The sequence below is a fragment of the Lutra lutra genome, chromosome 8, assembly GCF_902655055.1.
Source record: "Lutra lutra chromosome 8, mLutLut1.2, whole genome shotgun sequence".
Lineage (NCBI taxonomy): Eukaryota > Metazoa > Chordata > Mammalia > Carnivora > Mustelidae > Lutra > Lutra lutra.
The window spans coordinates 22909729-22923312 of NC_062285.1; the positions used below are offsets into that span (position 1 = coordinate 22909729).

General features: G+C 37.8%; 1 protein-coding gene across 2 annotated transcripts in view; it reads left to right on the forward strand.

Moving 5' to 3' along the window:
* Nucleotides 1-13584, forward strand: part of CUBN (cubilin) — a 274189-nt gene that overhangs the window by 231655 nt on the left and 28950 nt on the right. For both annotated transcript variants that reach the window (XM_047739399.1, XM_047739398.1), the window contains exon 59: nucleotides 1989-2206. In XM_047739399.1, coding sequence (XP_047595355.1) covers nucleotides 1989-2206 — 218 coding nt within the window. The remainder of the gene's footprint in view (nucleotides 1-1988; nucleotides 2207-13584) is intronic.

The window sequence follows — 13584 nt, forward strand, 5'->3', positions numbered from 1 at the left end:
GGGTCTTTATAAAAAAGTCTTATCCAGTCTGATTGGGTTCCTATACCAGACAGTAAGTGGTCTAGAGGCTGTACCTTGAAGAAATCTGCAGATCCCCCACCCCCCGCCCCCAGTACTATTTGTAAGGAAGCTGTGCCCCGAGGGCCAAAAAGTCCTTTAAGTCTAAGGGACAAAAGAATAAACAAAAAATGACGGATGATCCAAAAAAGGAGGTCCTATGGAAGGATCATCTGCCTAGAATGGCAGAATAGGGGTCTTTCTTGCCATGTGCCTTGGTGGCCCAGTATGTGCTTCTACATGTGTAGGTGATATATATACTGTATATGTTGATAACATATATCTATTTCCTGTGTGGGCTCTGGCTTATCATAGTCAAAATTCTTTTAGCACGGTTGGAAAATTTTTTATACTCTAAGAACCTATATTCTATGAAACAGATATTATCCCAGTCTTTGCAGAAGCTATAGATATTAGTAAAACATGAATTCTTCCACCAGGGCTCTCAAAGTACCCTGGCGACATAAGCTTTTCTATCAGTGGGCTTTTCCAGATATCGTCTGTTCTCTGGAAAAATGATAAAAAATAAAAATTCAAAACAGCTTTGAGTCCTCTTGGAAACTCAAATCTTTATCTTTCTTTATGGATTCATGTTGTAGAAAATAAATGTGTTATCTAAGGAGAATAAAAATAGATGTAGTGTATTTGGAAATTATCTAGCTTTTGTTCTGCCTTCATCTTCTTTTACAAGAGCATTAACTATTACATGCGGTTGAAGAAAATAAAGAATTTTTTGTCTTGTTCTTAATCATCAGTTTGAAAAAATTGAACTAATTAAGGCTTTTTAAAAATTTTACAGATCCTTTTTTTCTTAAGGCTCTTAGAAGGAATTTTCAAATTAAATATCTTCAAATTCTTCTGTATTAAAGACTATTTATTTATTTATTTGTTTTATTTGAGAGAGAGAGAGACAGAGGTAGAGAGTCCAAGGAGGAGCAGAAGGAGAGGGACAAGCAGACTCCTTGCTAAGCACAGAGCCCAATCTCCTGACCCTGAGATCAGGACCTGAGCTGGAATCAGGAGTCAGACACTTAACTGACAGAGCCACCCAGGAGCTCCACAAATTATTCTGTGTTATATGTTATTTATTATAGCTGCTAGCAAAAAGAAAAAAAAAAACTGAGAAAGCAGGAGAACCTACAGAAATGAGGGCAGGATATCAAATAATTTAAACAAATTTAAGAAAAAAATAAGTTATAATAAACCCATTCTAAAGCCCTAAAGATAAACCATGTAGAAAGCCTTGCTTGTTTAGGAAACTCTGGGAATAGTTACTTGAAATGACAGAGCATAGGCCTGAAATTAAAGTAGTATCTGAGGCCATTAAATGAAATTAAGGGCGTATCTGTCAGGATAGTTGTAAGTGGTAACAAACACACCCACGGCTCAGTAGCTTAACAAGTTCATTTCTCACCTGTATGAGGATGTCCAGTGTGGTCTGGTCACTCAGCAGCCAGGCTGATGGACGCTTCATTTCTACATTTGAATCCATGACCCATCACTGCGGTGGGAAGGCAAACTGAATAGTAATTTTTTAAAAACGCCTTCCAAAAGTAATACGTATCACTCCTGCTTATATTTCTTTGGGCAAAGAAAGTCTTAGGGCCATGTAGAACCTCACAGTGTACTCAGAAGGGCAATTCTCCCAAATGTCAGGAATGCAGAGAGCTGGGGATATGTGGTGTAAAGTTCCTATAACAACTATAATGATCCTAAGTGTAAATATTTGCGTATAGCCATCCAATCATTAGAATAGCATATTGTTTCTAGTACTTTCTGTCAAGTAAAGCATGGATGTTCCGCTTCTAGCCTTTGTCTTCTTTGTTTGTTTGTTTGTTTTGTTTTTGCTTTTGTTTTTACAAGAAGGAGAGTTAATAGTGTAATGGAAATCCGGATGGAGAACTTCAGTTTTAACAAGGTTCATTCCACAGGTTTAGTGATTTTGATGTGGTTCCCTCCACCTTCTGCTCCCAAGACTACCTGGCAATTTATGATGGTTCTAACATCAGTGATCCCCTTCTTGGAAAATTCTGCGGTTCCGAGCTTCCACCCAATATTAAGAGCAGCAATCATAGTTTGCTTCTGGTATTCAAGACAGATTCATTTCAAACAGCAAGAGGTTGGAAAATATCTTTCTGGCAGACGCTGGGTAAGAATTTGGGATATGTAAATCTATTTTTCATGACTGTTGCTTTTCTGCTTTACTTAATTTTTTTTTTCACCTGACTAAAGTTTCTTTTCATTTAAATTTTGAGGAATATGTCACATGAAGTTTTGGTTTTAAAAGTAATATATGATATATTTTGATTAAAAAAAAAAACCGCTCAACTAATATACCTCTCTGGTGTACAAGGGTAAAGTCTTTCTACACAACCATCTGGAATGAGACCTGAACCTCATTTTATCACTGATGGAAATGGCAGAAGTTTAGCCTAAAAGCAGGCAAGGGCTCCATCAAGAAAAAGGCCCCATGACCTGTGTTGACTTTATCTTTAAAATGATGAACAGCCTTGGGTGAATTTTAAGTGAGAACTGCATGACCGGACTTGACTTCTGGAAAGATGATAGTGGTAGCAGGCTGGAGGGAGGTTGGGGCAGGAGGACCCTATGACTTGAGAAGACGCTCATTACAGAATTCCGGATGGCAAAGGTTGAAGGTTCAAACTGATGCAGTGGGAATGGAAAGGTAAGAATCTCAGAGAAACTGAGAAGGGAGAATGCTGTAGATAACCCTCATCCCTCTGCTCCAAAGCCAAGTTTACCTTAGGCTTTCTTTACATTTGATGTGTTACTTTTCTGTGCATTTCCTGAGGGAAGCAATTAGACACTTGTGTTGCGAAGGCTTCCCAATAGAACATAGACATCATGACAGATTGTATCAGAAAACCACTTCGCCACCTCTCCTACTTAGCTATATCAACAGTCACTTGAAAGCAAGTCTCATGGGCAGACAGGGAGTATTGCCTCAATAGAATTTGTCTAAGTGAAGTGGCGTACAAAAAAAACAGAAGCTATTTTGAAAGAAAAATTCATTTTCCTTTGGAGATTTTTGCACAAAAGAACCCGTACATTCTTGCCTTTAGCACAGACTTAAAATCAAATGACATATATTTGCATTTGCTCTTGATACCTGCTTTCGAGTTGTTTTTCCTTTTCCTAATATATTCTCACTTGACCATTGAAATAGTCTGAAAGTGCTCTCCGCTGTTGTCCCCGGCACGAAGCTTCCCAAGTGAGTCAGTCCAGCGTTCACTAGTCTCATTAATTGCTGTTTTTCTGAGCTACAAGGAGGGCATTTGGACTTACTGTGATTTTACTGAACTAAAGTGGCACAGAAGGAAAAATCTTACATTGTCAGAGGCATTGTTCACGTACGACCATGGGCTCTTTCGGTCAGTTACTGTTTTCTTCTGGTCACCGTTCTCGGAAGGGTTCAAGTGTAGGGAATAGAAATGGAATGTCATTAGTTGTCAGAGTGGTGTGATCACTGCACTTCATGATGATGACTTTTACCTCTTTTTCATCTTTATAAATGTTCTTGGACACTTGGAAATATCGAAGAAGTGCTTTTGAGTAATCACTAACAGTAATTTTTTTTTTTTTTTACTGAAAAGCTAAGTGTTGCCTTGAATTGCTTTGGTTTCACAAAGCCTTCAAGAGCGCACGTATCAGTTTACTGATTATTCTGCATAACTTCTCAATTTTGTTTTGTTTCATTTTTTGTTTGTTTGTGGTAAGGGAGTAGGGGAAAGAGCAATTAAGAGTAGATTGAATTCTTCTAGTTATAGATCTGGATTAAAAAACAAAAACTTGGACTTGGCCACTAGGATGCACCTTTCACATCTGTCTTATGCATTTAAAACCACCCCATTTTCCAATAGAAAGGTGAGAATGCCTGTATGGAGTTGACAGTGAGTTTTCAACAGTCACATGAATTTTCGACAGGGTGTCCAAAACTGTCAGTTCAGCCTGGAAAACAGTATTTTCCCAGTGTAAATAATTTCTGTGAAGAGACCATTTTAGTCTGTGACATTCCAGTTTGGTTCATCTTGACTAACACACTCGAGTTTTGCAAATTTGCCATTTAGATGGTACAGTTGACAATACTTTATAGACACCTGCTTCGATTTTTCGGAAGTCAATGGAGAGCCCCACTCATGTAACTATGTGATTATGAGGTCAGCTCCTTCTTCATTTGTATTGCTAATGGGTCAGAAAGATTTGGGGCAAATATCCCATGGTTTGTGTTAATTACTAAATATGTAGGGAAATTGAGTTTCATCCTTTCGTGGAACTTCTGTATTAACGGCCCCTAATGGATGGGATATAAGGTACACAGAAAGCAGGGCAGACCCTTCACAAGGGCTAATATCTAATATAAAGCGAATCTTTCTTTCCCCCTGCACTCCAGCATTCCATGAATAATTAATTGATCCTGAGAGAAAATGACCAGCAAAGCCATTGTGCTGGGCATTAGGGATCTGTGAAACTGAATTTATCTGAGTGTTTTTCTTAAAAGAGTGAGCTTTTGTCTGATTGTCAGTAGTATCAAGGGTCTTATAAAGTTTAAGAAGCCATCAATCCTGTGGATTTGGCTGAAATAGGAATGCTATCTAGTGCATAATTGACGTTTATAAATAACCTTTATTTTATTAAATTTCTGCTAGTTGAGCTTTTGTCCCTCCTTGACCCCCAGGGACTGCTTTGGCCATGACTGGTCTTACATGTGTGTCCTGTGAAGCATTTCAGACTTGCAAACATGTTTTTAAACTTTCAGAACCCCTGCTGCTTCTCACTGCCCTGGTCTCATGTGAGAGTTCTGCTCAGTCAGTCTTAGTCATGCCACAGTCATCACATTAGACACCAAACTTCTAGATATTTGATTAGATTGGGGATTTGAAGTACGTTATTTGTGTAGTACACTGTGGTGGTTCCATTTGTTTTTTAAAGTAATGTGTTCATAACACTTCAGCAAAATGTCAGGGTCAGAAACTGACCCTAGTCTGATGAGGTGTGAGATTGGTAGGCATTTGGATCAGTGAGTAGCCGAGGAGAGAGTAAAGAGTGACCCTTTGGGATTACATGTCTTAGAAGGGCAAGGATGTGACATCACCCTAAAGAAGATGGTAACATCAGGGACAAGGGGGTGTCAGTGACTAGAGGCTGTAAACACTGGACATGTGACTAAAGCTCCCAGCTCCCTGTCATCCACAGTCCATGTGAGGAGGATGAGGGCCACTGCCTGTCCCTTCCCTGTGTAAGTGCCATATAGAGAATGAGTCAGATGGCAATATGGTCAGACTCACAGGCAAAGGTGGGACAAAGGTTTTAAAACACCTGAGCACATATTTAACAAGAACAAAATGAACCATACTCCCCAAAGGCAGAAATGTGCCTAGATGGGAGGAGCTGTATACCAGAAATCCCATGGCCACCACCTAATCATCCCATTACATCATTGCCTAGTAAGATGTTTTAGAAGAGTCCTTTAGCATTTTTTCAATTTTTTATCTGCTAAAAAGAGATCACTTTGAAAAATTACCACTTTCTTTCTTTTAAGAATATGTTGGGGATGAAGTAGCTAATTCCTATGAAGTTCCTTAGATGTCCAAAAGAAAGACTGTTATGCTATCAGAAAGTAATGCTGTGGTCTTGGGCTTCTGTAAGGCTCCATGACTGGTCCCACCCTATATCTGAGGTTGGGGAGGAGGCCTGGGTACAGCCGGGGTCATGATCATCAATGGGACCCTCCCTGGAGCAATGATTGTTTTATTCATTCTTACTCACATTGCACTAAAATCTAACTAGCAAACCCTAAAGTATGTTTTATAACTTAAATCTGAAATCAAAAGCTAAATTTTAATTACATTCTAACACCTTACAGAGGCCTAGCATGTAACGGATACTCCATCGATATTAATAGGCTGTGAATGCATTAAAGAAAAAGTAGACACGTGCACCTACTTAAAAATTAATTCCCTCATATTAATATAAACGATATACTATACATCGTATTGTAATCTAGATGTGCCTCCTTCTCCATCATGGTTCATATAGTTCAGCTAAAACTCAGGGTAGCAAATTGGATCAGTTTCATCTTCAGAGAATTGGGAGTACGAGATCAGACTCAACCTCTGGGTCATGTGTGTCTGGCCTCTGGATTTTTGCCCTCTGCCATAACATCTGGAAAATGTCTTTCTAACATGCTAAAGGAAGGCACTGGGAGCAGTGGGAGGAAGCTGAGGGAGTTGAGCCTGAGTTTGTTGATAAGAGGGGACAAGAGAAGGAAAGGGGAGACTGACAAATGCAGTGGGAGTCTGCGGCCCCAAAGATGGAAAATATGGTCAAAACGGATGGAAAAAAATATAACAACATGTTAAAACCAGACTCTGGCTTCTAGTTAATTTTTTTTCAGTTTCAGTTTTGGTGTTAGGTTTGGACTTTGAGAGGCGTTCTAAAATTCTGTAGCTAGATGGTAAAAGAATAAACTTAAGAACATTCAGTGGCTGTGGGGCGCCTGGGTTGCCCAGTAAGTTTAAGCCTCTGCCTTCAGCTCAGGTCATGATCTCAGGGTCCTGGGTTCGAGCCCCACATCGGGCTCTCTGCTCAGCAGGGAGCCTGCTTGCCCCCTCTTTCTCTGCCTGCCTCTCTGCCTACTTGTGATCTCTCTCTTTAAAAAAAAAAAAAAGAAAGAACATTTGGTGGCTCTAAATATTGATATATGTATGTTTCCACGTGCTTCTTAAAGCGTGATAAAACCTGCCAAACTTAATTACTTTTAAAAGTATAAGTGCAGTAAGAGGGTTGAGTTATAACTTGAAAAATTTTATAAATCACTGCCCAAGTAATTCTCAGCTTAGCAGTAACAGGGGTATTACTCGAAAGCAATGGTGTTTGTCTGTTCTCTTAATGTCGTTTGCTCCCTCTGATGAAGTCAGAGAATGAGATGAGCTGAAATTGTACACCCATTTGCAGAAAACTAGACTGAGCTTACTTCCGCCCTTCTTAAGCCTTGTAATTTTTCACTGGTGATTGGATTTCCCTTGAGAGATGATGCCAAAGACAAGGGTATCTGCAGTTTCTTCTTCGTGGGTTTTATTGAAAAGGGTTCTTTGCTGAGCAGAGAATGCGGGGCCACAGTAAGGAAAACAGCAATGCCTCGTTCAGGTAGACAGGAGTAAAACTCCAGATCAGCAAAAGGAAAGGAAAGATTTTTAGTAGGATATATTCCAACATCAGAGTCTATGCCCCCCTCCCCCTGGAATGACCTGTGCCTGGTTTAAAGAGTAGGGCTGCTGTTGAGGAAAAATAAAACCAGATGGTATTGTGGAAACCAAACTGAATGATAAAATTGAGTTAGTGGTAAATCATAAGATAACACTGGAAAACATTTGAGTGAATAAGAGCTGGGAAGTAATTATCCTGCATTAACCTAAGCCGCACCAGCCCTCCTTGAAATGGCATTCAGTCTTGTCTAAGATGTTCTCAAAACTTGGTGTTTTGAGTTAAATTATTTGTATAATAATATGTTATTTGTATAATAACATAACATATTTAAACATATGTTATAACATAACAAATTTGTATAATTTGTATAATAATTATTATAATTATTATGATAATAATAATTATAAATATATAATTATTACCCTTACTCCAATCAGCTTGACTTTGATGTAGTGTTTGCAGGAGCATAAGTGCAAACTATCTCTAGTCAGCAGTAAACATTAAAAAAAATTCTTTGGTTGTAAATCAGTTGTTTAGAAATGAAACATCAGGGGCGCCTGGGTGGCTCAGTGGGTTAAAGCCTCTGCCTTCAGCTCGGGTCATGATCCCAGGGTCCTGGGATTGAGCCCCGCATCGGGCTCTCTGCTCAACAGGGAGCTTGCTTCCCTTCCTCTCTCTCTGCCTGCCTCTCTGTCTACTTGTAATCTCTGTCTGTCAAATAAATAAATAAAATCTTAAAAAAAAAAAAAAGAAATGAAACATCATTAGGGCCATAGGACTACGTTCTTCTTCTTGTCATGATATGAAAAAAAATCTATTAATTTTGTGGTAGCTGTATGTTCTGCTCACTCCCAAATGAAGACATCACAAAGTCCCAGGGTAAAGCTAAAAAAGTGGAAATATCCATAGCACGATGCATAAGCTAATATATCAGCAAGAACAAAAGAGTAGTTCTGTGTCCCTGTTTAAATTGTTATTTAAAAGCTATGGGAATCTGGTTCTGGTCTTATGAATTCCACCTCTTCGGTATCAAAATCTATTTTATGACTGAGCATGTTGCTGTTAAGGCTTCTTTCTCTAAATGGAAAATTTTTAAAAATTTCATAACTTTCGATTTTGTAATTGTCAATGTTAAGTAAGGTCATACTTTTATTTTTTATTGAAGAATAATTGACATACAAATATTGTATTAGTTTCAGGTGCACAACATAGTGCTTTGATATTTATATACATTACAAAGTGGTTACCACAGTAAGTCTAGCTACCATCTGTCACAATACAAAGTTATTACAATATTATTGATTATACTCCCTATGCTGTGCATTACATCCCCAAGTCTTACCTGTTTTATAAATGAAAGATGGTACCTCTTCATCCCCTTTACCTATTTCATCCAGTTCCCCAACTCCTGCAAACATTCATTTGCTCTCTGTATCTCTGAGTCTGTTTGTTTGGTTTCATTCGTTCGTTTATTTTTAATTTCTACATGTCAGTGAAGTCATATGTATTTGTCTTTCTCTGCCTGATTTATTTCACCTAGCGTAATACCTTCTAGGTCCATCCATGTTGTTGCAAATGGCAAGATTTCATTTTTTTATGACTGAATAATATTCCATTGTATGTATGTATGTATGTATGGATGGATGGATGGATGGATGGATGTAGATAACATCATCTTGATCCATTCATCCACTTATGGACATTTACATGGATTCTGTATCTTGGCTATTGTAAATAATGTTGCAATGCATATGGGAATGCCCATATATTTTCGAATTGGTATATTTCTTTTTTTCAGATAAATACCTAGAAATGGGATTGGCGGATCATGTGGTAGTTCTGTTTTTAACTTTTGGAGAAATTTACTGTTTCCACAGTGGCTGTACCAGCTTCTATCTGCACCAACAGTGCAAGAAGGTTGCCTTTTCTCCATATTCTTGTCAACACTTAACATTTCTTGTCTATTTGATAATAACCATTCTGATAGGTATGAAGTCTAAGTCATACTTCTTTTGGGTAGTAGAGTCAGCACATTAATGTATCCCGTATTTTACAAATGATTAAATTTGCTCTGCTTGCTAGGATTTAATACTCATAAATTAAATTTACTTAAGTAATAGACCGAACATCATTTATCACTGCAAATTTTTAGCTAAAGATGCATTTTTCTATGAAAATACTATCTCTTAGGCAATGTTTTAAATCTTTCAGTGATATTTTTATTGTTATCCTGTGAGTTGCTTCTTGGCAATTAAATGTGTGCTAAAAATGAACTAACTTAGCTTTAAAAACAGGTTAATCCATAGGACAAACATGCCATTTTGTATAAAAAAATACATAAGCATGTAGATACATGTATATAGACAAAATGTGTGCATAATGTAACAACAACTTTACAAATCAAGAAGCATATTTAACTCCAAGAATTCCCCTTGTAAACGTATGTTAGATGCAAAGATCCATATAAGAACGATTTACATGTTCTATTCATTCCTTTATTGTCTATTCAACAATATTCACCAGCTACTTGCTGTGCAGGCGATGAACTTCTCCTTGGGAATACAAAGATAAAATTAACAAGGTCCTCATTCTTGAGAGGTTCATTCAAGTAGATGAGTTAGTAAGTAATTGTAAATTTGGTGTAATAAATGCTTTTTGACAGAAGTATGTGCAAAGGACAGTGGAGGCAGAAAAGCCAGGGACTTATGGTACTTCTTCCCCCTCTGCCGGCTTCTCCCTCTGCTTGTGCTCTCTCTCTTCCTCTGCCAAATAAATAAATGGAGTCTTTAAAGAGAGAGAGAGAGAGAGAGAGAGAGAGAGAGAGAGAGAGTGTGTGTGTGTGTGTGTGTGTGTGTAAGCTCTGGAGGAAGACTTGTTAGGAAAAAACCCAGTTCTTGTCCATCCCAACAAGTCTGACCCTGGACACTTTTCCTCTCTAAATCTTGATGATCTCCTCTGTGAAATGGGTACACTAGTAGTGACTACCTGACAGGGCTGTGGTGAGATTAAACTAAAACATTCTCTGGCACTCATTAAGAACGGCATACATTTTAGCCATAGATTGTAGCAACTTGGAAGGAGGGGAAGGCATTCCTTGGGAAAGCATTCTACAGAGAAGGAAAAGCATGTACAAAGTTGCAGGTGCATCTCCTTTCAGAGGCTACAGACTGACCCTCGGGTCATTTGGTAATGCTCTGGGGCATGAGGTGGAGAACAATGGGAGCTGTGAGAGCAGAAATAGACAGAAGCTGCCCGCAGAAGGCCCTGTATCACAGGCAGAGGGGAACCATGAATGGTTTTGAGCTGGAGATCTAATGATCTAATAGGTTTGTTTTAAAGAGCACATTCTAGTACCTGTATGGATGGTGTTTTGCAGTAGGGGTGGCATTTTATGCAGGGAAAAATTAGGAGAGTTGTTTTGGCAGGAGATGATGAGTGAAGTGTAAAAATAAAAGACATAGAAAGATGTAGAATCAATGGGACACAGAGGTCTTTGAACAGGGTAGTGATGCTTTCTGGTGATACAGCCATCCAAATGCAAAATTACCAGGAAAAGATCAGGTTTTGTAGGAGAAAATAATTTTGTGTTTGGGTATGGAGATTTTGGTGCATTTAAGACATCCAGCTCAAGTCCCATAGTTCATCAGATATAAGAATTAGAAGCTTAGTAGAAGGATCTGGGATAGAGTTTTGCTTGTTTTTACCTTGAGGCGATGCAGTGTGACACATACACGTTTAAAATTATTATATATGCCTGGTGAACTGACTTGTATCATTATGCAATTTTTTTAAACGCTTCTTGTCTTAAAGTCTACTTTTTTCTAAGTTAGTATCACTTCCCTAACTTTCTTTTGTTTGTGTTTGCTTGGTATAGTTTTCAATCTTGCCACTTTCAAACTTTTCCTATCCTGAAGATTTTATTTAGGTTCTGTTTTACTTTGTCTTTCATTTGAGAATTTCATATCTTTTCAACAAATGAAATCACCAACATTATTGGACTTAAATGGACCCATTGTATTTTGTTTTCTCTTGGTCCTGCCTGTTCTTACATTCCTTTATCCTTTCTTGGGCTTTTTAAAATTGGTTTCTGTCACTCTCCTTTTTAAGTCATTGCTTATACATTCTGTTCCTCTTCTTTAAGTGATTACCTTAGAGATTACAACATTCATCCTTGACTCATTAGAGTCTAATTTAAAATTATTCCTTTCACCACTTCATAATAAGTGTAAGGACCTTAGAACATTTTAAATCCATTTATCTCCTTCCTGTCTTTTTGCTATTTAATGTCAATTATTTTAACTCTACTTATATTTTAAACATAAAACATTTTTATTGCTTTATGCAAGTAGTACTTATGTGTATCAACATTGCTGTTTTTTGTTTTTTGGTTTTTTTTTTTTTTCCCTTCCTGAATTTCCCTTCCTCCTTACGGGACCAATTTCTTTCTTTTTGAAGAATTTTTTTTAGTGATTTTTTTTTTTTAAATTTGTGGCAATTCTTCTGGTAAAAGCTTTTTTTTTTTTTTTGGTTTTTGTTTTTCTAAAAATGGTGTTAGTTTGTCTTATAGTTTCTCTGAATATAGAATTCTAGTGTGGTATTTATTTTCTTTCAGCACTTTAAGATGCTATTCCTCCATTTTCATCTGATTTTTTTTTTTTTTTTTTTTTTTTGGTTAAGATTTTATTTATTTATTTGACAGAGAGAGATCACAAGTAGGCAGAGAACCAGGCAGAGAGGTGGGGGGAAGCAGGCTCCCTGCTGAGCAGAGAGCCCAATGCAGGGCTGGGGGCCAGGACCCCGAGACCATGACCTAAGCTGAAGGCAGAGGCTTAACCCACTGAGCCACCCAGGTGCCCCTTTCATCTGATTTCTAACATTTTGGCTAGAAAGTCATTGTAGAGCACTTTTTCTGGCCGTATTTTTGGGGCACTCCCTATCCCCCATCATCCCATTGTAGAGTACTGTACTCTACAGTGAGCTTTCTCTCTGTGTATGTATGTGTGGGTTAATTTTCACCATTATATAGGCGTATATTAATATCTCACTGTGGTTTCAACTGACATTTCCTTAATGGTGAAAAATTTTCATGTGCTTTTTTTGGTCAAGTCTATGTCTTTTTTGGTGAAATATCTATTCATATCTTTTGTCCATTTTCTAATTGGACTATTTGTTTTTCTACTGTTGGAATTTGACCATTCTATATATATTCTCGGTAGTCTTTCTAGAGTATGTGGTTTGCAAATGTTTTCTCCCAGTTCATAACTTATCTTTTCATCCTCTGAACAAGACCTTTCTTAGAGTAAAATGTTTAACTTTTATAAAATCTAGTTTATCAGGCGCCTGGGTGGCTCAGTGGGTTAAGCCGCTGCCTTCGGCTCAGGTCATGATCTCAGGGTCCTGGGATCGAGTCCCTCATCGGGCTCTCTGCTCAGCAGGGAGCCTGCTTCCCTTCCCCTCTCTCTGCCTGCCTCTCTGTCTACTTATGATCTCTCTCTCTCTCTGTCAAATAAATAAATAAAATCTTTAAAAAAAATAAATAAAATCTAGTTTATCAATTTTTCTTCTTATATATCATGCTTTTGGTATCAGGGCTAAGAACTCTTTGCCTATCCCGAGGTCCTAAAGATTTTCTGCTATGGTTTCTTCTGAAAGTTTTATGGTTTTGTGGTTTACATTTTTCATTCATGTCTATCATCCAGTTAGAGCTAATTTTTGTTTAAGGTCTGACGTTTAGATTGAAGTTAGTTTTTGTTTTTTTGGTTTTTTTGCCTCTCAATGTCCAATTTCTCTAGCAATATTTGTTGAAAAGACTATCCTTTCTCCACTGAATTATGTTTGCAGCTTTGTAAATAAAATCAGTTGAGCCTATTTGTGTGGGTCTATTTTTGTGGAGTTTTTTAAAGTTTTTTTATTTATTCATTTGAGAGCTAGGGAGAGCATGAGCATGAGTAGAGGGGGAGGGGCAGAGGGAGAGGCTAGAAGCAGATTCCCCTTTGAGCAGGAAACCTGAAGGTGGCAGATCTGGATCCCAGGACACCAAGATCATGACCTGAGCTGAAGGCAGACGCTTAAGCAACTAAGCCACCCAGGTGCCCCTATTTCTGTGTTTTCTCTTCTATTCCATTAATCTATGTGTCTAACTCTCCACCAAGACATCATACTGTCTTGATTAGCTATATAGGAAGCCATAATATCAGGTGGAATGATTCTCTAACTTTATTCTTCTTTGTCAAGATTGTTTTAAATATTCTAGGGCCTATACTTTTCCATACACAATTTAAAATAATTTTTTTTAATATA